This window comes from Hirundo rustica, chromosome 2 (genome assembly GCF_015227805.2).
Source record: "Hirundo rustica isolate bHirRus1 chromosome 2, bHirRus1.pri.v3, whole genome shotgun sequence".
NCBI lineage: Eukaryota > Metazoa > Chordata > Aves > Passeriformes > Hirundinidae > Hirundo > Hirundo rustica.
The window spans coordinates 96,875,289-96,900,648 of NC_053451.1; the positions used below are offsets into that span (position 1 = coordinate 96,875,289).

General features: G+C 34.6%; 1 protein-coding gene across 2 annotated transcripts in view; it reads right to left on the bottom strand.

The window, feature by feature from the left end:
- NLGN4X (neuroligin 4 X-linked) overlaps positions 1–25,360 on the bottom strand; it is a 161,404-nt gene that overhangs the window by 66,329 nt on the left and 69,715 nt on the right. The window contains exon 4 of one of the 2 annotated variants that reach the window (XM_040056254.2): positions 3,416–3,475. The exons of the other annotated variant lie outside the window; for it this stretch is intronic. Coding sequence (XP_039912188.1) covers positions 3,416–3,475 — 60 coding nt within the window. The remainder of the gene's footprint in view (positions 1–3,415; positions 3,476–25,360) is intronic. 2 annotated transcript variants of the gene reach the window in all.

Below are 25,360 nucleotides of genomic sequence, written 5' to 3' on the forward strand. Positions count from 1 at the left end.
ATTTATGTGTATTCATGCCTCATTTTTTTTTGTATTTAAATCAAATTTTGTCTTTTGTGTTGCACTTTTCCTGGTCTGGCAGGATCTAAGTCTCAAAGAACAGCCTTGAGTTAATAATATTGTTAGTCTTTTCTATATGTAGAAAATTCTTGATTACTTTAAAAAAGATAAACAGCTGGGTCTTTATCTCTAAAATAATGTTAAATGAAACTGACAGAATTAAAAATATTTAAAAGAAAGTTAAATTAATATTACATATTTAATAATAAGTTATAAAGATGTGCTAATCAATGGTTGGGATATATTTGGGATGAGATTAATCGAAAAAGTTCAGCTCTTGATGTCAGTGATGATTCAGAATACCTAAATCTGGAACAAATGATGCCTTAAGTTTTAGCTTTCACGCTTTTCAGATTCTGTGCTGCCTAGGTGTGTAGTTCTGAGCTTCATATTAAGTGTCAGTAAGCTCTCGTCACAGAGTAGGTAGACAAAACAAATCCTTTTCCTGCTGGAGACCAAGGACAATGGGTATACAAGTTTTCAGGCCCAAAAGCACAAACAGCGGCGAACTGAAGAGAGAAACAAGAAGGATGGGACTTCATAATTAAACAATTAAACCCCAACATGCAAATGGACCAAAACTTATAAAAAAGTGAGACCTCATGACCAATTGTCCATTTTGTGACCATTTGGGTCCATCTTGGGTGTAGCCCTGGCCAGGCTCTCGTACTGCCCACGGTGTATCCTTTAAGGCCTTTTAATAAATATCTACTTTATTTTCTTAGCTCTGTCTAGTCTCTGTTCTAGGTCAACCTTATCAAGGCATCATTTATGTTCTCTACAAAAACAGTGTGAAGACAGGCTAAGCTCCTTTATAAAGTAGAGGGCAATTCAGCAAGCTCCCATTAGGTATACAAATCTTTTGCAAATAATTCAGTGTATCTGCATGGAATTAGAGCACTTTTTTCAAGTATATAGCACAACACACAAGGAAAAGCAGAGTCTGATTATTCAACCAGGTTTTGAAAAAAAATCTTTTGGTTAGATATTTCTTGAAGAAAATTCTGACCTAAATACCTACAGGTGAAGGATCTGGGTCACCTTCCCTCCCCTCAGTCTTATTAGGAAATACTGAGACAAAAAATGTGATCAGCAATGAGGTACAAGATCTTCAGAGTTTTATATATGTGGAAATTATTAGAGCATACTTGAAGGTAAATTTTGACTGACAAACTCTTATGTCCCACTTTTGCTTTACTCATATGTATACACTACCTTAAATATCACAAATTTCCAGTTGAGTTCAGGAATTTCCAGGTTGCAATGTACACCTATTTACTTGTCAGAGTTTAAGGCTTGTCATTGATTCTGCTTCTTTTCTACAAAAAAATACATCCTTACACATTGTATTTTAAGTGTAGTTGAGCAGCAGAACAAAAGTTTTTGTGATGAGATCTTTTTAATTGTTGTGACTATAAGAATAGTATGGCAATTAAACAGATCATTTAAAGCAATGAGGTGCATTCTATTGGACTTTTTTTTTTTTTTTTTTTTTTAATTGACAGCATTTTCAGCAAAGGACATAAAAGTGCTTCTTCTCTGAAAGCACAGCTAAGCCCTCAAAAAACCTGAAAGCAGCAATTATTTAACAGAATTATTTGTGTTGCTGGATTACCTTTCCCTTCTCTCCTCAAAGTCTCATGGCACGATATTATGTATTTAATCGTTTCCTTATTACTTAGTTCTACCTCAGGGTTGAATCTTTCACTGATGAAGTCAATAGAAAGTTTCCCCTTCCCCTTCAATAAGAACATGATTATCTTTGACATGAAGGAAATTAGGTGAATGCTTTATATGCTTAGATCTAAAGTGGCTACCCTCGTTAATCATGAAATCCTACCATTTTAAAATTTTTTAAAAGGCTAAATTATAATGTGATCATATTCAAGTATTTATCATTACTTTTAAAGCAATTTTGGTTTTGCTTGTTATTTGTCCTTTACTTTAAAATTAACTTCAGAATCTGGTATAGAAAAGATATCACCATCATCTGAAAAAAGCATGTGTTGCACAGGAAAAGGAAGGTGATAATTGAAAATAACAGAGTAATTTTAGAGTACTCTGCACAGTATTTCTGTGCTGTAAGAAAAAGTGTAATTCATCAGTAAAGGTGGGGGAGTAGAGGGCAAGTGTGAATCAAAGACCCTGAGGTTTTTATTATGGTATTTTGTATGTAGACAGAGCAGCTACGACAGACCTGAACTCCCAGGAAAAGAGGTGATAGTATCCTCACTGCAGTGTGTATGATTCTAAGGGAAATAGGACATATTTTTCAAATCATTTGAAATTTTGTCAAATGGGAGAAAACAGGGAAAAAAAAAAGACATGGAGTAGCATCTTGGATTGGCCAAGCATGAGAGGATTAATAAACATGTTGCTCTGAAGCCAGACCAATAAACTACCAGAGTTTTTATCTTCTCATTTAATTTGAAAACACTTTTTTCTTAATTTGGTAAATTCATGTAAACTGACAATGTAACTTTAATGAAAAGGAAGGGTCAAAATAGAGGAAGATTTTATGACTTCTTTCTATTTCGGTGCATCCTAAATAGATTTGTTGTGTCAAGGAAAGGAAAAAAAAAAAGTGTTTCCATCTAAAACTTTTTTGAGGTGCTTCACTGTGAACTTTTAGCATTTCTTTTCAGGAAATCAAATCCAACTTTGAAAGAAGTCAATGAAAATGATTGTTACTGATTTCAGTGGGAATGTGGTCAGAGTCAGAATGAATGTGTCTCAGAGGCTAGCTGATTACAGGAAAAAAAACCAATAAAGCAACATCAACAACTTCCTTTATTTTTGTGTCCTGAAATAAACCACATCCTGTGAGGGAAAAAAAATAAATAAGTAAATAAAAATAGCAAAGACAAAGCACAATTCAACTGCATCAATGTACAGCATGTGCACTGGGGAAACGGTGGAAGTGAAAGGAAGGATATGTGTGATTTTTTTCATGAATTTCAAACAAGTGAATATACAAAATAAGTACAAGGGAAAAGAGTACATGCATGTTTTTAAATTCCATTTTCTCAACCTAAGAAAGAATAGAGGTGAAAAAATATATGGTTTCAAATAACATTTATGTTACTTCACACATATTTAGGAATAAACTTTACACCTATGTCACGGAGGAACTGCAGTCATCTATATGCTAATTTAGATTTTAAAAAGAAAAAAACAAAGTAAATTCTAAAGAAGAAAATAAAGAAGCACACTGATGTGAGCTTCTACAAATAAGAGATTAAAAATCATGTTGAAATAACAGCAATAATAATAACAATAATCATTCTTATTATAACAAAAATTGAAAAGTTTATGTTCATGCATCAGGGTCAGGCTTTGAAAAAACAAAAAATACCTTCATCTTCACCACGATCATTACTGGTTATATCATCTGCGCTTTTCTTTGTGTTGGCTCCTGGGTTCATATTGAGGAGGAGAATAAAGGGAAAAAAGAGAATTCAAAACCAGCAGGTTCTCAAAAATAAAAAAAACACTAGTACAAAAATGTAACAAAAATGTCAAAATCTGTTACATTTGAAATTGAAAAACAAAAAAGATGCAAACTGCACATAAACATAAAATGTCAAGAAGAACAAATTGAAAATATTTGAAAAAATGTATCATATTCTGTGACAATGCAGTACTTTAGTTAAAAGTGATTTCTCAAAAAAAAAAAAAAAAACCAAAAAAAACCAAATTAATGTGCTATCAAAAAAGAATAATACAAATAATAAAAAAAATTAGTTAAAAATCACCAAATTATTTTTTACATAAGAAGGCACTTTTTTTTTAAATTCTGTTCTGTAACCCTGAGGAAAGATTACCTTCAATTACTTTCTTCAATGACTTAACATATTATTCATCCTCATTAGAATTTTTGAAGAAATAGCCACCACCTGAATTCTGGGTGGAACTAATGCAAATAAAATTATCACTTGCGTTTTACACAACTTGACTGGACCAAGACAAACCATAAGGATCTCCTTAGAATTTAATCTTGCTTCCCATATGAGCAAAACTATATTTGAAACAAGACTATAACCAAAAGTGAAGCAGTTGATTCGATCTCAGACATGAAATTGGCCCAAAACCAGCCTTGGTTCCAAATATCCCACATTTCACGCTCTTTGGAAAAACCTAAAAATTGACTGAAAATATTTACTTACCATGATAAAGAACTTGCATTTCTTTATTAGAATATTTAACAAAGAATGTATTTTAATTTTCAATATGTTTTCTTAAAATACTTTTGAGGTGTACATATGCAGACACTCACAGAGGCACGCACACACATAAACATTTATGCTCATACATATCATGGCCTATGCTAATGGAAGCAAGAGGAAATAAACACAGTTTTCACCTTCCCCATCTTTGCGCAATACTTCTATTTTGTGACTAAAAAAATAAAAAAATCACCAAGCTATCATTGCACCCAGCATCCTATTATACTGTGCTTGCTCCTGTAGGAAGTAGCTCTCTGTAATGTAAACAGTTACTTGATAAGGAGTGAAACACCATTAGGAAACACAATTTATAAAGTAGCTTAGAAATTAACATAGCTACTAAAGAAATAAAATGGTCCAAGCATGTTATTCATTATTTTCTTGACTTTATTTTGAAGTGCCTTTTCAAGATATGCTGAAAAAGAACAGTATACCTTAACTTGTTCATGTCTGAAGTCTAAATTTGTCACAGACACATCATATTAAAATAAATATTATCTACCTCTTTCATTTGCCTATTTAAATTCTACTTTTAAACTACATTTACATCCCTCAAAATTCAAGGTTTCAATTATATCTTAGTCCATGATTGTAAGACAGAATATCTTCATTATTATTAAAGTATTTATGATTTTTTAATATATACAGTTTTGGGATCAGTGTACTAGTTTTTCTGTTTTCTAGATACACATTTTCTACAGGTATTTTTTGGAAGCACTGCCACTATATATGCAGTGATGATGATTAGTGAGTGAAAATGTGAAAAGCAGTGACTGATACTCTATCTCCACATAAAGCCTCCATCTTCAGTGCTGTTGTACAAAAGACATTGTTTATGCAGTACACCAGTGGATTCATTATATATATCCAGTACATAATTAACTGGGTAAAATATCTCTGTCAATGAAGTATAGATGCTCTCTAAAGTCTAATTTCTTTCAGAAGTAGTAGATACAGGCTCATAATCTAAGTCATCATCTGTGTTTTGTCTTTTTATTCAATATTGTTCCAAATCACTTATAGCCCAATGAAGGTTGAATGATTTCTCAGGTGATATGAAAATAAAGTTAATTTTTTATTTAAATAAACTAAGTACTCAACCTTGCCCTTAAACTATTTTTGATTCTTGTAAAAGATTTATGAGAAATAGTTATTTATTGTCAATGAATACATATAGACACAAGTTTGAATGCGCATAACAAATTTCAATGCTAGTTTCCAAAGGGAGCTAGTCTTCTAATTGTTTGAAAAAAAAATATTGTCATCATTTGGCAAACATAAAAACTACCACATATTTTTTATACCTATGAATTAAAAAACATCAAAATCTGTGTGACTCCATATATGCAGTACCTGTAGACAAAAACTGTGTGTACAATTATTAGGACTGTAAACCCTCTTTCAAGTATTTTTGAGTGAAAGGAGTCCCAAAACATTTTAGTTTGGATACTATCTCATCTCAAAATCTTCGATACACATATCAATAACATATTGCAAGGATTTTCTCTTTAATGTGCTTCCCAATGTGACTCTGGCTCAGTGTACTTCTGAAAAAAACAACACAAGTGTAATAAGAATTTAGAAAATGTGCTGAAACCATGTTGTTAGATGTATCACCTAACAAGGTGTGTGACATAAGGTTAGCTCTAATATTTGAAACATTCTTTATTCCTTTTTTATGTTCTTCAAAGATGTAAAATATCAAGATATAATCCATTTTCAGAATAAATTACTATAACTTAGTATGTATTTATTTAAAATGTGAGTGAGAATGCTGTTTCTACTACATTTTGTGAAACAATCATTTGCCTATCAGAAACTGGAACACACTTTTGTAACTAAGTTCTTGGGTTTAAGAGGATTTTATATTAATTTTGAGATTTGGTAAGATAGATTATATCAATGAGTTCTCAAACCAGATTTCTGTGTTCCTATCACATTGGATTGCTTTCATACTATGAATACCAGCCCCCAAAAAATAATGTAATCATGATAAGGCTGAAAAACATCATCAAGTCCAACTCTGGTCCTATGTGCCATATCTACAATCTTTTAAATTCCTCCAGGGACAGTGACTCAATGACTCCCCTGCACTGACTGTTCTAATGCCTGACCATCCGTTCCATGAAGAAGTTTTTTCCCCCAATATCCAATTTAAAAACCTGCTTGTGAAACTTGAGGCCATTTCCTCTCACCTTATGCCTTGTTACTTGGAAAAAGAGACCAAACCCCACCCGGCTACAAACTCCTTTCGGGTAGTTGTAGAGAGTGGTAAAATGTCCCCTGAGCTATTCTGCAAGTTAAACAATCCCAGCTCCCTCAGTTGCTCCTCAGACTTGTGGCCAGATGCTTCACCCCCCCTGCTGTCCTTCAATTACAGAGCAGAGCCTTAATGTTCTCCTTGTATTGAGGGACCCAGAAATGAGCACAGGATTTGAGGAGCAGCCTCACCAGTGGTGAGCACAGGAGGAACATCAGTACCCTGGTCCTGCTGACCACACTATTGCTGATACAAGCCATGTGGGTAATATTGTTTGCATGAAACAGTCTGAGGAGAACAGACATTATTGTTGGAATTATTTCAGTAGCTCCAAAACCACCTCCTAAATGCACTCAGGAGCATTGCTTAGAAAAATTATATGAATCTTTCAAAAATGTAAGTTTCCAGAAATATATGATCTCATGCAGAGAGCAAAAATTTGACTTTTCCAACCATGTTGTGTTTTTCTATTAGAAATATCAATTAATTTTCCTTAAACTTCTAAAAAGATGATAAACCCTGTCAGAAGATAAAAAAAGTTGCTATATCTCTAAGGTTAGTTTAAGGTTTCATTAATCTAGGAGACTGAATGGAATTATACCTCAGAAACTCCCATTGCTCAGAAAAACTGCCTGTCTGCAACAGCTGATTGTCCCACAGATCAACACTTGCCTCTGATTTGGGGCTTCTTGTGGGAGTGTTCATAGTTGAGTCAATTTTTTCCTCATATTCTCATTATCCCAAATCACTGCAATTTTAACCTTCCGTTCCCATACACCAAGTAAACACTATCACTCTATTACAGGATTTCGCCCTTCTAGAGGCTAAGAATGTTTACTCATTCACCCCACATGAAACATGGATGGTAAACTTCAACAACCCAGGATCCAGCAGCAGCAGCAATGATCTAGTGCACTAACGACTGAATTCCCTGAGTATCTCTATTGACTAACCTGGTGTTTGACCAGAGTTCTTGGTTTGTAAAGTTTGTGTTTCACTTTCCATGATACTGAAAAGTAACAGAGAAAAATGTATCAAAATGTAAAAATGATGGGATGGTCAAGGCTAGGAACTATTTAATTGCATATCTTAAATATGCTGTAGATAGCATAGCTCTACTGAAGAATACATTTGTATAAAGGTTAATGTTTTAGAAAAATATCTTACTGTTAATGATAATTACTAGAAAAATATGTGATTTTGTAACACATATATTAAAGGCCAGGTAACCTCTTTCTGTTTGTCCTATAATTCCATTCACTGCTGAGTGAAAAGAGCACAGCGCAATGTATTGCTGAACTTTGTCAAACCTCTTTCACAAAGGATTTTTGTCTGCCACAAATGTCTCCTTTTTCATATATATATACACACACACACATATATATGTATATATACATATATACATATATAATCTGCTTTTAAAACAGCTCCAGCCAATATGGTCATAACAAAGAAGGGGGTTTTGTGGGCTACTTTTTTTCCTCTCTAAGAAGCACTGCAAGTGATACAGTTATAAACATTTAGTCAGCAAAGATGTCTGAAAGGTTTTGATCTTGAAACAATGATCAAGGTGTTAATTAACTATTAAAAAAAAAAAAAAAAAGTTGATTTCATTTATCTATGGAGATAGTCACCTTGTATTCCCAGATTTGTTCTCAATGCCATGCACAAATCTATCACAAATTAAGAAGTCACCCTGATGTAAGTGTGTCCTCTGGCTCACATTTCCTTTGCATAATGAATAAAAACTCTCATTCAGAAACAGATTTTCTGGTTTTATAAGTTGTCCCAGTTGTATTGACAATTTATGCTACATCTTCCTCCATTCAGATATTATGAATCACATATATCTAGTATAGGCAGGTCCCACGCATGCAGTTTACCAGGCTTGCGTATTAGGTATTCACTCAGAAGCCTCTAATGGCAGCAAAAAATCTTCCACAACTGCTTAAGCTCATCCCATTTCTTTGCAGTTTATATGCAATTGCTCCATCTGTCACATAGTATACCTTTTGACCCCATTTAAATTTGGAAAAGGGCTCAGTTTTCAGAAATCACACAGCATATTATTAGTTGTATGACCTCCTAGTTTCACACAGCATATGCTTAACCTTCTGGAAATTTCCAGCCCAAAACAGATTAATACAGGATTTAATAGCAATTCTCTCTGTGATATGTCTTATTTATACAGCCATTTTAATAGAACTCTAAAGCTTTTGTTTTCCCATCCCATGAAAACTATTTTAATTTTACAATAAAATCAAGTCAAGTCAACAGTTCATTACAGTCTCAAAACAGCATTAGAAAAGCAAAATTTCCTTTCAGCATTTCTCCTGAGAGTGGTGGGATAACTTAGCCTTGAGTCTCACCTAGTGTGTAAGACTTGAGTCATTTCATGCCCAAGAAGAGGGGTTCATCAGTGGGGCAGTTTGGCTGTCATGACTCTACCTGGCTCATCCCTATGGCCAAGCTTCTATAGCTACCTTCACAGTTGTAACAAGAGGTTCTAATTTGGCAGCTGAAAAAAGATCAAATGAGGCATTTGACACTTCAAATAGAGTGGAGGAAAATGATTGTTTAGAATTTCAGCTTGTTAAAGTGATGTAGAAATTGACTGTGGAACCCCTATGTCAGGAAAGATCACAAAGGTAGGCGATAGATCTATATACCTGTTGTTTGGATGTCTGATTATTTAATCAAAGAAAGAAAAATATATTCATATTGCCTAGATTTAAATAAGTATTATTCTTAACTCTTTACTGAATAATGGCAACGTGTGTCTGTAACTGTGTGTGGGTGTACATATATAAGCAAGTATGTACAAATAAATGCACATGAAAAATCTCTATGCAGCTAATCAGCTTCCAGAAAGAAATCAGTTTTATTTTCTGGTACTCACTTCCCATAATCATGTTAGGATTAAGTTATAATATGTCAATAACAATGTGCATAGCTCCAGAAAACAGCAATGTTTATTGATTTCAGTGCAGTCCTTAGCCATAAATTAGACACCTATCTCTTTCCTAATAATATGAAGAGTTAGATTCCTACTGTTCTAGGTAGTTTTCAATGTGAAACTCAATGAAAGCTCTGAAATTTGCTTAAGTTTGCCTGAATGAAATGTTTTTAGTTTTGTTTTAATTCCTATATTATCAGTGAATAGCAGAAAACACATGATTCAAGTAGCCACTATTCTAATGCCATTAATAACAACCAAACAAAACCTTTTGGGTTGCAAATTCTAGCTCTGTAAAGCAGCAACATTTAACTAAGGAACATGGAACATAAGTGAATTCTTAATGTTCTTAATGACTCCAGATGCAGCACACACAAAAAATTTTGGGGATTCCAGAGAAAGCACATAGATGTTGTTGTATATCCAGGAAATGTTCCTTTTCAAGGAAAGAGAATTAAAGAACATTTTTGTGTGATATCCATAATTAGATGGACTGTAAGGAAGATCAGCTGAAATCCCTACAGTTTTGTGTTCCGTGCATTAATGAGGACTAAATCAGAAAGAAAATGCTGTTCCACAAGTTTTTCAAATAGTTTCAGAAAGAATAAAAAAATCTATTGAAAAAAAATTCTGAGGTTGAAAAAGAGGTTGTGTAAAAAATATGGGATTGTTATATTGCCTCAACTCTGTACTCTATGTTGCCTATAAGGTTTCATTACATGATTACACAAGCTTTTTTTTTTTTTTCCAAAAAACCCCCACCTTCTTAGCATCATTCTGGGCATTACATTTTTCCATGTACAATGAAAGTGGGATGATATTGTACAAATGGCAGTATGCTGAATATGAATGCTCTCTTTATTCTTACCAAATAAAAAAAAGAAATAATGACTAGACCATGCTCTAAATCAAGTGCTTCCCACAAGATGTTTTCCTGGACAATGGTAAATGCATTAAATCAGTCCATCACTCAGCTTCCCAAGCTTTAAATGAGGTTTTTATTTTTCAACAAGTTAATACAGGGCAATGGACTATATGAATTTTCACACAGAGTGACTCTAAGGTCCCATATAGTTCTACAAAAGACCACAAGTGCTTTTCAGAAGTAGGGATTTTCTGAATGCAATTATTCACTATGATTTAATAATAGTTATTAGATCTGTGATTGATATTGGAGTTCCTTTCCTTCTAAGTTTATTCCAAATCAGTATGCTGATATTGCTTCCACTAATGAAGAACTTATCCCACAGATTCTGAGGTAGGGAAAACCTTTAGACTATCCCTATAGATGATATGTATTTTGATCACTAGTTAGGACCAAAAAGAGCTTACAAAAAAATAGCAGCAACAGTTATTACTCAGGAGAGATGTTACATGAAGTTTTGGCAGATTGATTATATTATTCTCTGTTAAGCAAACAACTCATAATAGCTCTTATTCCATGTAAAAGAAAAAACTTTAAGTTATGTAACTGGGAAAATCAGGTTTCTTTCCTTTTCTTCAAAGTTTTCAATATACTTCAAATTTTTCCTCTATACTTCATTTTTGGAAAGCGAGCGATGTATTTTAAGAAGATTGTTAAAAATAGGTCTATGACAAAGATAAACACTGATGCTTATACTGTACACATGTTATGGTTACTGAAAGAAACACCTAAATGTTATTTCTTTTCTTTTTCTGAAAATATTTGCATTTACTTAGATTGTATTTATTCATCCTGGAAAAGAATTTATAAAAAGAATAAATATTTCAGCCCCTGTTAATTAATTTTTTCACAGTTTTTACCTCCTAAAATTGCTTTGAATAAAAATTACCAAGAATAATAATTTTTAAAGCAACTGAATTAACCTTTATTACATTGTTTTCATTCATATTAGTCATTAGTAAAAATATTGTTATTTTAGAGGAGTCATAACTAAAATAAAAATTAGGTTGCCACATAAATTCACTAATAGTATTTATAAGGTTTTTTGTCATACAAGTTACACCATAACTAGAACTTGTCATATTTGAAATACAGTACATTTCTCTTACAAAACAATCCATAATGGCTCAAAAGAAAGAGGGCATTGTGAAGCCTATCCTTTCAATGACCTCCTACAGATAAGAGGAGTGTTTCGTGCACTTCCAGTGTAACTGAATCTGCTTTATTTGACGGAAAACCAGACTAAGCCTGCAATTCTTACTGATTCAATAGTGAAAAATTAATTAAAATCATAAAACTATCATATAGTTAAATTAATTCAGAAAGAAGCACATATTTTTCTGTGCAAGCACACTGTCAGTATGAAAGCATAGCAGTGACCTCAAATAGCTGACATTTCTCTGCTGAAGTGATGCACTTGTGAAAGTGTGAATGTAGTAAAGCTGTGTCCTAGTTTTAGTGAGGATAGAATTAATTTTCTTCATAGTAACTTGTACAGTGTGATATTTTTGAATTTAGTAGAAGAATTGCTAACACACTGATGTTTTAGTTCTTACTGAGTAATACTTGCCCTAAGTCAAGGACTTCTCAGTTTCCCATGCTGTGTTGATGCCCAAGAAGCCAGAGGAGCATGGCCATATACTGATAGGATCTATAAATCCCACTGCAAATTTTGTTCAGAGTATATTAATAGTGCACTGTCAAGTCAGAGAGTGTAAGACAAAAGTTGAGTGCAATTATCTGCAGAGTGGAAAAAGGTTGTTGGCATGATGAGTATACTACAATTAAGTTGCTGATAATTACAAGATAATTCAACATTTATTAATAGTCAAAATTCCCACGCCTAGATGCAACTACGTTCTAGTTAATGTATACAAGTAGAATTTGCAGTAAGAATTCAGTAATGTTGACTCATTCCTACCTATAACTAAAGGGTGATTACTCTCAAATACACTTAAAAGAAGTAAGTACCTATGTGCAATTTCAAATGACTGTAAATGAACTCTTTCTGCATCTAGCAAATGCTGGTGAAGCTGGTTGTGCAAATTCTCCCTTTGGACATTTGTAGGACCCACTGGAAGCTGTGAACTGAATAATCAATTCTAAAGAATACATCTAATTATTTGATGCAGCTATTTAATTCCTCATTTTGAAAACTAGTTTGATTTGTGGTTGCCTTTGGAGAATTCAGGAAGTTATTTTGTTTGTCATGCCAGTGGATCCTGTGAAACTATAATTTTATTCCATTGTGATAGATAATAGTTTGGCACCCTATTTTGATGTTTACTGGACCTTTGTGGCCCATGTTTTTATCTGGAAATCTTGGGAGTGTTAGTTACAGGTAAATAGAAGGTCCATATGAGACATCCAACGGAAATAAAAAAATTGTGGGTTTGGGGTTTTTTTGTTGTTGTTTGTTTGTTTGTTTGTTTTTCTTGGTTAGTTTGGTTTGGGTTTAGCATATAGCTATGTTTTCAGATTTCTTTTTGTCTACTATATTTTAATGACATCTTCACCTACACACAACAATGTATTAAATCTTACTGGAATTTATTATACCAAGCCAAGTAAGCAATTAGTTTATCAAATAACTAAGTTGTTAATAAAAAGAATATAAATCTAAAATATAGAATAAAATATACTATAGATATTTCTGGGAAAATCAGATCTAAGTTGTGTATGATTAAAAGCTTTACAATGGGAAATAAGAATATATAATTATTCTAATACTTCCCAAAATAATACAGGCACATAAAATATTTTCCCTAGAATTGAAGAATAGTTGTATAGGAAATAAGACAGAACCTTGAATATAAAGTTCAGGCAAATATTTTGTTCATTATTACTCAGTATTGAAAATGTATATGGGTTTTCAAAACATAAATTAGTGTCCTTATCCCAAACAACTAGCAATACCTTTTTGTTATCAACTTGGTAAGAATTTTTTGTTTTCACAAAAAAATATTAGAGAAGAGGGATGAGGAACGGGAAATCACAGATGAAGCATTCTGTATTATTTACAGTCTAAATGCTTCCAATAATTAGTATTAGGCATATTATGAAGCTGTGATATTTTATCTACAATATTAAAGCAGAGCACAGACCATATGGATTCATACATGCTAGACAATTAATAATTACATTAAGCTAGCCTCAAAATTGGGGGTATGAATCGTGATTTAAACTCAAAATTCAGCAACACAGCAGTGAGCTCACAAGCATTCGATCCATCTAAACTCTGTTATTTTAAAATATCAGCTGGTTTTCAATGATTTGTGGATTATATACCTGTGCTGAAAAATATTTTGTCTAATGAACAAACTGGATGAGAACTCATATTTCATTTTGGCTTTCCATTTTGCAACGTTCCAAGCATAATTTACCTTTTGTACTTTCAGTGTTGGGGATGATGTTTTACTCAAAATTTAGAAAGGAATAACAGTGGCTTATCAATTATAATTAGCTGACAAAAGTAGGAAATTAGAACCAAGAAATAAAAAAACCCCTTTTTAATGTAAATACCACATGCCATGTGCCATTTGATATAATACAATATAAGAGAATGATATAATTTCAATATTGTATAATATTATTTACTATTCCATCTGAAGAAAGGCAAGTTAAATTTTGCTTTTCATAGGAATTATATATGAACTACATAGAATTAGATGTGAAATGATACAGCTTATGTATGCAACCACTTCTGAGAAATTGAATTCCAGTCATCTTTGACTAAATATAAGTAGCTCTTGTGAAAAGGAGCAGGTCAAGCTTTTCTTCTTTTGATGTATTTAAGCAATATTATTGTAGATGTGCTGATGTTATTTGTTGTTATATGCACCTTCAAGTCCTACAGACAAAAAAATTAGTTCTGCATTTGTATTCAGCTGTAGATGGGAGCTCAATGTTTCCTTTTCTCAATCAGTGCAATTTACAATTTAAAACACCTACCATCTATTTGAGGAAATTAGCTATAATTGGCAGTTTTGCTTGGGAAAATAAGCCACAGAGCTTGAGTCTGTTGAAGGTCACTGACAAAGTGATTTAGTGAGGTTGTCTGAAGGTAAAATTGGCACAACATCAAAATTATACTTGATTGTGTGCTGTTTTTACTCTGTCAGTCACACCAGGACTGAAATGCACTTACACGAACAAACCAGAAATAGTGGCACCACAGCCAACTTTCCTACCTCTAATGGCAACAAGAAAAAGGTATCAGAATTAAAAACACAGCAAAAACAGATTGCTGTGGTCAAATCTGTCAGGGTTTCTTCCCGGCACCAGCCAAACCTCCTGTCCAGGCTCAAAGCCTTCTGACAAAAACCACATGGTGCAGCAGATGAACTTACCCTATGCCTTTAAATGCTCCCCTCCCCTCTAAAGAGCACTCAGTTTCTGCCAACTGGTTTTCTCCTGAGGCCTAATTTGAAAAGAACAAAAGCACCAGGTGAAAGGTGATTTTTGTAGTAGTTGTTCCTCAGCTGGGCAGCTGCCAAAAGGCAAATTCCATTAGTTCCACTGTATGTGTATGTGGTTGTACATGTGTGACATTTACCAAGTTCTCACACTCTTTTTAAGCTTTCATGCCTGTATCCTTTAGCAAGAGAGGAAAAATCTGAGAACGTTCACTGTATTTTGCTTTTCAGGCACCACTGTGGGTAATTTCATACTTCTTACCAGTAAGCCCTAATAAAATTGGTTGTAGAAAATGGAGAATGGAAAAGAAAATCATCTGTACGTTATGCCTCACTAACCCAGCGGTCTTCCATGATTATCATGGGATAAGGGAAAAGCTATGGATGTTATCTATCTCTGCTTCTGAAAGGTCTTTGATATGGTTCCCTACAACAATCTCACTGATAAATTGGGGAATAAATATTTGATGGAAGGGCTATTTAGATGGATTAGGAATTGACTCCATGGCTGCTAACAAAAACAGTCAACAGCTCAATGTCCAAGTGGAAACCAGTAACCAGTGGTGTCCCTCAAGGGTCTGAATTAGGACCAATACTATTTAATATCTTCACCTACAACACAGTGTGTTGAGTGCACCACCAGCAAGTTTGCCGGCAGCACCAAGCTGTATGGTACAGTTGACACATGGAAGAGAAGGGCTGCCAGTCAGAAGGGCCTTGGCAGGCTTGAACTGTCAGCCAGTGTAATCCTCACGAAATTCAGTAAGGCCAAGTACAAGGTCCTGCACCTGGGTCTGGACATTCCAGTGTCAGTAGAGACTGGTAGATGAAAAAATTGGACATGAGATGTCAATGTGGGCTTGCAGCCCAGAAAGCAAATCAAAATCTGGGCTGCATAAAACCATGCATGTTCACCCTTACTGAGGGCTGTGGGTGTAATTTCCATGTTTTCTAAAATCTATGACACATTACGTTTGGAACAAGTTTAATAATTCTTGTACCAAATCTATGATGGGACATTCTGCAAAATTGCATATAAAGTTCAGTGTAAACAACTTTCTACATTTTAGCATTTCAAAATAAACCCCTGCTGTCATCCATATTTTAACTGTGGTGATATAATTTTCCTCATGTTCAAAGAGCACTGCCCTTCTCCATCCCATATTGACTTTACTACATTTCATTTTAGTATCTCATTTCACAGGTCTCTAAATAGATTTCCCTTGGAAGCTTGTTACAGACTTTTGTTAAAAGCAGCAATTCCAGTAACAACCCTTAATTTGTGATTCAGACTCTTGCCTTTGAAAATAGATTTCGAATTCATTAATATCAGCAGTATGGTACAAACAAGATCATTAAAGTAATTGATAATGTTCCCTTTCTCAAGAGTAGCTCTCAGATTTTCGCACCAAGAAACCAACATCATCCGACAAGTCATTATCTTCCGACTCTTCCTACTTTCCTTTGCGTGTTTTTGCATCTTCTGACGCCATTCTTTTCCTTCACAGTGGTTAAGCTTTCTGAAGTGATGTTCTTCTCTTTCCCTTACATGAATTTGGTTCTTCTTCTCCCTCATTTTTTTTGTGTCATTATGTTTTAATTTGTCCATAAATTTTACCCAAGGATCATGCTTATCTACCCACAATATGTACTTTACTACTCCCGCACACTTTGTTTGGGGTAGAGATAATTTTCCCTCCAGTAGCTTGCATGGGTTGTGTTTTGGAGTTGTGCTGGAAACTGTTGGTAATGCAGGGATGTTTGAGCTATTGCTGAGCAGAGCTTGCACAGAGTCAAGACCTTTTCCACTTCTCACCCCACCCTAGTCCACCAGCATGGGGACCAAGGATGCACGAAGAGCTGGGAGGGGACACAGCCAGGGACAGAAGAGCCCAACTGACCCAAGCGATACCCCACAGCATATGGTTCAGCATATAAAGCAGGGCACGAAGGAGGAAGGCAGGGGCATATTCAGTGGTGACATTTGTCTTCCAAAGTTGCTGTTACACATGATAGAGCCCAGTTTTCCTGGAGATGGCAGAACAACTGCCTGCACATGGGAAGCAGTGAGTGAATCCCTTGTTTTGTTTTGCGTGTGTGCACAGCTTTTGCTTTATGTTAAACTGTCTATTTCAACCCATGAATTTTCTCACTTTTACCCTTTCAATACAATCCTCCATCCCACTGGGGGAGGAATGAGTGAGCATGTCGGTGAGCCAGCTGGGTTTTACCATGACAACACCCTAGAATATCAAAATTTATTCAATCTCCTGCTCTCTTGAGTTACTCTCCATCTTTTAGCATTCAGTAATAATCGAATGCTATTTCAGTTTCTCTACTTAATTATTTTTAATATCACTTGTTCTACTCTCTTTTTCTTCTCTAGGTGTCTAGTTTTTCAAGAAGCAACAAGAGGATATGAATTTCTCTTAGAGTAGTCAGGAATTAAAGATGCATAAAAGAGAGCTAAACATGCCATATTTTGATAAACTGAACTGTCAGAATATACCACCTATATCCTTAGATGCATTAATTATAAGCCAGTATGTTATTCCCAAAAAGGGGATGAGAATAAAATTGCTGATTTCCCGGTGAAATGCTTCAGTGTTTAATTAAAATAAATTACTATAAGACATTATTGGGAACATATATGTGTTAAAATCAAGGCAAAAAGTTACTGTAGCCTAAGGAAAACAATAATTAGAAGCATCATAAAGCATTTACATGCATACACAGAAAATAAGCCATTGCTCTTTTTAAGGAACAAGCATCACTCTTTGATCAGCTAGAAATTTTGATTTTAAAATGTTGATAAAATTTATTTGGGTTTTCAAAAAAACCCCCAAACTTTCATTAACCATTTTCCATGAGATACTGAGAACATAACTTTCACACGGAAAGAGGTGAAGTAATGTCATGGATTAAAAACAAGCTATACAAGGTCAGAGGTCAATTTTCAATCTAGCATAAGATTAATGGTCTAGTGAAATATTCTGTATATTAATCTGATGTTGAATATTTTGTTAAAGATCTAGAAAAGAGGATGAATTATCACATTGTACAATTTGCCAGGCACAGAAACTACATGAGCCAAGGCTAGAAAGAATATGAATATCTTCAAAGACAGTTTATAAACCTAAGGAAATGAGGGAGCTATGTTTTTTAAACTTAAGGAGCTATGGTTTTTAACTTATGTCGCGCAACTACATGGCTGTGAAATATGAGCTATTCACTCTGCAGCCTGTTGAGATAAGCAATGCCTGGACCACTTTGAGACAATTTCAAACAATGTCTTGATTTCTCTCTTTCTTTTCTTCTTTCTGAATAAAAAGTAAACAGTACAGAGCTGGATGTACTTCTAAAGTAGTATGTTTAAAAATTAATAGTCATGCACAGTAGAAGCAATAACTGGAGCCAGATACATAATTGTTAGTTTCCAAATTATCCATAATTTACAAAGAAAAAGGCTTGGACATTACTCTAGTCGTAACAATGAGAACCTTAAAAAAAGATTGCCAAGTGCAACACTCAGAATATCTAAGCACAGCATGAAATTATTCTGGAAATACAGAAATATTGTACACTAATATATAATAAGCAGGTATAGCGGGTTTTATCAGGAATGATGCATTCACATCCATATTCTTTTTTTGCCCAGCATATAGCAGAAAGTCTTCCATCAGTACTCTATAATTCTGGAAGACAAAAATGATTTTGTATGTGAAGAGATTCAGTTATAACCCTCAATTACATCCAGAGAACAGAAAAAATAACAGGAATTATAACATCGTTGAATTGGTCCTTTACACAGCTCATGTATGCAGTAAGCTGACTTTTGTGTGATAACAGTGTTGAATTCCTCTAAAGAACTGAATATATTTAAAAGCTATCAATCTTTAACAACTCAAAACCAATAAATGCTTTGAAAAAGTGACAAAGACATAATGTAATAAAATACCAAATATTTATTAGCATTTAGTGGTTTTATTAGCATTTAATCAGTTACACCACATGGCAGGCACCAATAACTCAAAAAAAGGCAAACCACACAGTTATGTCTAATTTAACTGAGATAAGTGGCACTGATTTATGTTCAAAATAAAATCGATGGTAAGACTGAAAACCACCAGACTCTCTGGGAAGAAATCACAGCAAAGTTTAGCTCACACAAAAGTCCCTTGCACCATTATGATTCCTTACCCTGATGCATGTGAGGACTGACACTTTGAAAGAAGGGAACAGGAAAAAAAATATTTTGTGTGGTCCTAAAACACTTTCAACCTCAGTTTTTAATGGTCTTGTGGAAAAGTTTGACTTTTGTAACAACATAATTATTTAGGATGCGGTAGCAGTGAAATCCTGATTTAGCACATGCTAAATCGATATTAGGATTAAAGAAGGACTAGTTACTGCTCCTTGTTCGCACATGAGGTCAGAAAATCCTAGAATTAAGTTTCCAAAAGGGTTGCTTTTGTTCTTGTTGATTTTAATCAATCTTTAAAGTTTGCTGTATTATTTGATCATACTCTGTTCCATCTTTATGATCATAAAATGAATAGCATTTTGTTAAGGGATAAAATGTGGGCCTCTGTTCACCCTTAGAAAATTACATGTGCTTCATATTTTTCTTAAAATAAACTTCCTTAAAGCATCAAAGTCAATCACACAATTACTTGTACACAAGTACACAAAAGAATTGCATCTCAGTTTCTAAGGTGAATTAAAATTTGCAGTATATGTTCCTGCTAACCTAGTTTCAGAATGGACACAGTAATAAAAGGAACATACAGAAGTCTGTCCTGAAAGCAGCAATAACAATAGGAAACAATTGTCGCAGGACAAATCACCCGAACATCCACACAGAAGACAGGCTGAACTGATTTAGAACTGCAGTGATGTTGCCAAAAATGAACCAAGTTGTAATAGAAAATATTTTTTTAAAAAAGCCAGGAGCCTGGTACAGCTTCCCACATGCAACTGTCAATACAAATCGAAGGTATTTCAACCTATGGTTTGGCTACACAACTCAAAATTGGAATAAATAATTTTTACCCTTCAGACCTGTGAAGCCTTTTTAAACACAGCACGACTAATTTTCTTTTAAATTTCCATCAAAAATCTATGATAAGTGACAGAGAGCAACTGTACCTATATATGTACATAGAATTAAAGTAACATCTCTTTTAAGGATTGAGGCTGCATTGTCCATAATTAGAAGGGAAAATATTACTATAACTAAGGAAAAGATTTAGAAATAATAATAATAATAATCAAATAAGAAGAAGAAGAAGAAGAAGAAGAAGACGAAGAATATGAAGAAGAAGAAGAAGAAGAAGAAGAAGAAGAAGAAGAAGAAGAAGAAGAAGAAGAAGAAGAAGAAGAAGAAGAAGAAGAAGAAGAAGAAGAAGAAGAAGAAGAAGAAGAATGAAGAAGAACAAGACATGAGCTTTCACAGACTCATGAGAGGCATTGGTTATTAACTACTAGACCATGAAAGAAAGTACATTCCTGGAAATGGGCAGAAGGAGAGAAGAGAATGCTGATGTTTCTGTAAATCTCCAATGTATCACGACGCTTACATCATGCTGCGTTGGGTTACATCATGTTACGACTAGTGATGTAACCCGTCGCAATGCAATGCACACATCGCATTCAGTCAGCACTTTTTCAGCTTGTCCACATGACCACCGTGGCCAAGAGTGGTCTGCTTGAGTTAATTAAAATTGTTGTATTTCTGTGGTATTTATGGTTAGTCATGAATAGAAACTTTCTTGGCTTAAGAAAATGCAGGAAGGAAAACAGAACTAGAAAGCTTCCTAAATATAAGAAAGACAAATGTGTAGAACATGCAGGAAGGCGTGTTCTGAGGATGATGCGAAAAGCCAATCACATGAATATATTATATTGTAAACGTAGGAGCAAGTAAATGAGGGGAGAAATATCAGATGGATCACTCTCACTATAAGCATATTTCCTCTTTTAAGATAAAATACATGTATGTGTTCAGTCAGGGGTGTTGTGGTTTTGCAGGGGGAAAGTTTTTTTTTTTTTTTTGTTTGTTTGTTTGTTTGTTTGTTTGGGGTTTTTTGTTTTTTTTTTTTTTTTTGGAATGGTGGTAAGTAGAACTTTAAGGCAGGATTTAAGGGTAAGCTTTTCCTACATGGTGTGGATGTTGTGCTCTTGTGCTCCCAAACTAGGCTTCAGCTTAGGTGAAGCAACAATTTCTACGTGGACTCAGGCTGCTGAAGCTAAGAGCAGTGTCATTGCCAGTGTCTCCAATGCACATTCTGGAGTCTGCAGCAGCTAAACTGTGGTTGATGGTGGAGCTGGTGCCCAGCAGAGTATTCAAATGGCTGGAACAGAAGCAGCAATTGTGATTAGAGCCAAATATTGCACATCAACCATAATCATTTGCCTAATTCTTTAAGACTAAAGCCAAACAAGTCTAATCTTTGTCTCACCTTATTCCTTCATTTCTTTTCTTAGTCTAGCCTTAATGCTAGTCCCTAAATCTTGAGCAGAAGCATCAGAATATAGGTATGGGCAATTTTTACTAGTATTGTCATTTTCAAAATATGACAGATATTTAAATGCATGATGGAAGCTTTTCCTTTTAATAGGCCACGGTAAGTTTATGTCCCACTTTTTTAGTTTTGTTTACACTATCCCATGGAAAGCACCCTTTTTTTCTAAATGCTTATACATAGGAAAGATAAACAGCATACTCACAGCATACTCAGAAAACCACTATTTTTTTTTATTAATCCTGTACTTCTTAATATTTATTTTTAGATGTAGAAATGGCCATGAGCATAGTATGCAAAAAACCTGGCCAGGAGAGTATGATGTCATATACTAGTACACTCTTTGTTTTTCTCTTGTAAGATTTGAGCATAAATGATGTCAAATTATGTTTATTGAAAACTTTGCATTTTCACTGTTGTTTTTATGTTTGGTTAATCTTTCTTCCATTCTGTCTATCCTTGCAGTAGGTATATACAGAAGATGCAGAGCCCTGGTAATTTTCCACTCTGCTCTCCACCCTGCACACACAGCTTGCTCAAACACACATGTACACAAAAAATATCTATTTCTGTCAAAGAACCGAATGTAAATGGAATAATTTTTTAAGGTTGGTCTTCAGTTTAGATGTGAAGAAAATGCATTCTCTTCCACTCTCAATTATAGTCAGGAAAGCATTTACCATTTCTTGACTAAATCCCACCCTTTCTGTCATCTGCTTATAGCTGTCTCCTTGCTAGAAGCTAATTCAACTGCACATGTGATTTCTTCAGAGCTCATCTCAGACAAAAATGTGTCAAGTTAACAAAGAATGACTCTTTAAACTGATAAAGCTAAAACACTCTGACTGAAATAGGTTAGGAGACAATCATTTGACTAGTTTCACGAGCAGAGGCAGGAATTTCTCTATTGAGGGTGGCAAGCTGTGATTTTCTTGGCTGGCACAGCTGCAGTATGAAGAGGATACATCCACTTCTCTGAAATACTTAAGCAGGTGAGAAGTTATTGGCAGAGAAGGAAGGATTAAGAATTTACTGAAGAAAGATAAGCACCAATTCAATCCCTAAGAGTGAAGTTAGAAAGCAGAGTGGTACTATGTCATCAGGAAGCAGGAACCACAATTGATAAAGCAGCTGTTGCCAATGAAGGCACTCAATACAATTGTTTTTCAAAAAATTTGTAACTCCAAATTGCAAAAGAAACATTTAATCTCATTTATCTTCATGTTCTTCCTAGTCCTTCACCTCTAATGATGAGACAAATCAAATTCCCCTATAGTAAAATAATACTAATTAAGCACTTGGAATCAGATCACAATACAGTCAAAGTGACTAACTATAACAGACAGAAGAAAGAGAAAGACATTTCTGGAATAAATCTTGATCCTGGTACTTCAGAAAAGTCTATATATGTACCAGACATATGGCCTCTCTGAAATAAGGCCAAACTACAGTTTTACTGCGAGTAGAATAAGAGTATAAAGCATTACAATCTTAAATGACCCATTCTAAAGGAAAACAAAACCAAAAACAATGTAAATGCAGTGGTGTAGGCAGAGTGATTGTATTAATATTGGTAGGTTTACATGGAGAATCTTTACATGGCATGTTTGAACAGCAATCGATTTTTAATGCCATTGTGTTAAAATAACTAAATCCCTGAAGCACAAAGTGAAGAAAAAGGAGACTGAGCTTGAAGGTTATTCCTAAGGCACTATACCTTCCAGGGCTCCTTCTGGGACAATGCTAATTATGAATCAGCTTTCACTCCAGGTTTTGCCTAAAGGCATAATCTAGCCATAAATAAATATTCATATCATTGAATCCAGCAAAGAATCATTTTTTCTAAAGCAAGAATGTTTCTAAGCAACTCTGAATGAGGTCAGAATCCCATAAACATCAAGTAAACTGAAAAAGCTTCCTTTGTAAATTATGTAAAGCCTTCAAGGGAAAAAATTAGATTTATGGATGAACTCACCCTAAGGCTTATGCTAAAATATCTACATTTCCTTATAATCCGTAAGACAATTTATCCTGTAATTTTCTACTATCTTAGTGAAAAGCATTATGTTCTTTCTGCACCCAAGGAGCAAGGATTCACAAAATGACAAGCTAAGTTTAAGTAATCAGGCTTCTGCTAGTAAGGAATAAGTGGAGTATTTCAGCAGAATCAAAACTTCAGCAGTTTTGTCACACACAAGAGAAGTTTTTGGCAAAATGATGCACCCTGGCATAAAAAACTAATTTATGAGTAAATAAGTATGTGTTGGGGGTTTTTTGGTGTGTTTTTTGTTGTTTGTTTGTTTACTGATACACAATTTTACAGATATTTGTTTATAGGCACAAAAATATATTTGCAAACTAACCTCACAGTCAAATTAATTGAAATTGAAGTACCTAAATAGTTGAAGCAAGTCCATGTGGAATAAAATGATGCCTTTAAAAGTTCCAGTTTCATGTAGTTTTGAACCCACTACATATTTTTTGTGTAACATGATTTACTATCTTGAATGCTGTAGATACACACTTATCACCATGATTTATCCTAAATCATTACACTGTCATTATTTTCACTGCTGTTATACTGAAGTCCTAACACCTATTTAAAACATGACAATCTTACTGTTCATTGCATTTGTAGAAATGCATCTTCACATAAGCAGCAAAGCAGCCACTGACTTTAACACAGGCAGAGATTACATTCAATAGCATTATGAAACAATATGTCTTGTTCTCATGCAAAATACTGTTAATATTTTGTGTAGATGGAGTGACTATGACAATTTTGTTGATCCATTTGGAGAAACAAGGTAATATTGGAGAAAAATGACAGCTTAGAAAAAATGAACTAGAAAAGGAAAAATTTAGCACATTAACAATTTGCCTTCTCAACCCTCATTAAATTTAGTATCTGCTCTTTTCTGGAACAGATTCTATTGCATGTGCAGATAAACGTGTGCTTGTGGATCCTAAAAGTTCTGAAAGGGCCAACAGGTATCAGGCAAACAGGTTATTTCATCTTTATGTTTCATCATACTGTGAGTAAAGCAAAGATTAATGTGAGCTTTTCTGTAAGACCTGTTAGGGTGACTGCCATATGTACTCTAAAAATGTACTCATTTCTAGAATGGCAGACCATAAGCATGTATACAGGTTCTGCTTGTTCCACTGCTTACGCACATGCTGCAAATGTAAAACTGGAAATGATACGAAGCGAAGCATGAGATTGATGGAGATCTATTATCTCAAATGCATCAAAGTGTAAGCTACAGTATTTGCATCCTCCTCACCTGTACTGTTCCATTCTTATTGCTCAGCGTAAACATACTCATTATTTATCTGTCTGTATTACTTTCAGACAGGTTCAGATCAGTGAAGTCCCCAAAGCCACACTCTTTTGCTATTCCTCAGTAACAACCACAGTGGCTTCACAATCTCTTGCTGTAATTACACCCTCCCACAGCCCTGGCATGGAGCAGTTCCAGTGTATGAACCTGCAGGGAGCTCAGTGGTGAAAGGATCACGGGTGGGCTGCAGGTGCCTGGCTCCTGCTCTGAGCCATACCCACGTCTCCTGCCCCGAGGCTATCTACCACAGCCAGCTCTATCTAGGATGGATGTCATGTGCAGCTCATATGGGCAGTCGTTTCTAATGTTGAGACTTTCTGATGTATATTCTTGGGTAACAACAAACAAGTCAACTATTCCAGCTGGTTAGATACAATTAAACAGTAGGGAAGGCTTGCCACAGATGCTTGAAGGACACAGATCTGACATACGCTCTTATAAATCCAGTGTCCTGCTTCATCTGACTTTGACTACCATTAAATTCTGTGGAAATACCTGCAACATTAGAGCTGAATATTTATACAAAGCTATCATACTAAGCCTTGAAGCTGGTATCGCCACAATGTTTTGTTTGTATTTTTGCTAGTTTGTTTTCATACTGGGTGCTCGTTACAAAAAAATCTCTTTTTTCATAAAAATCCTGACATAAT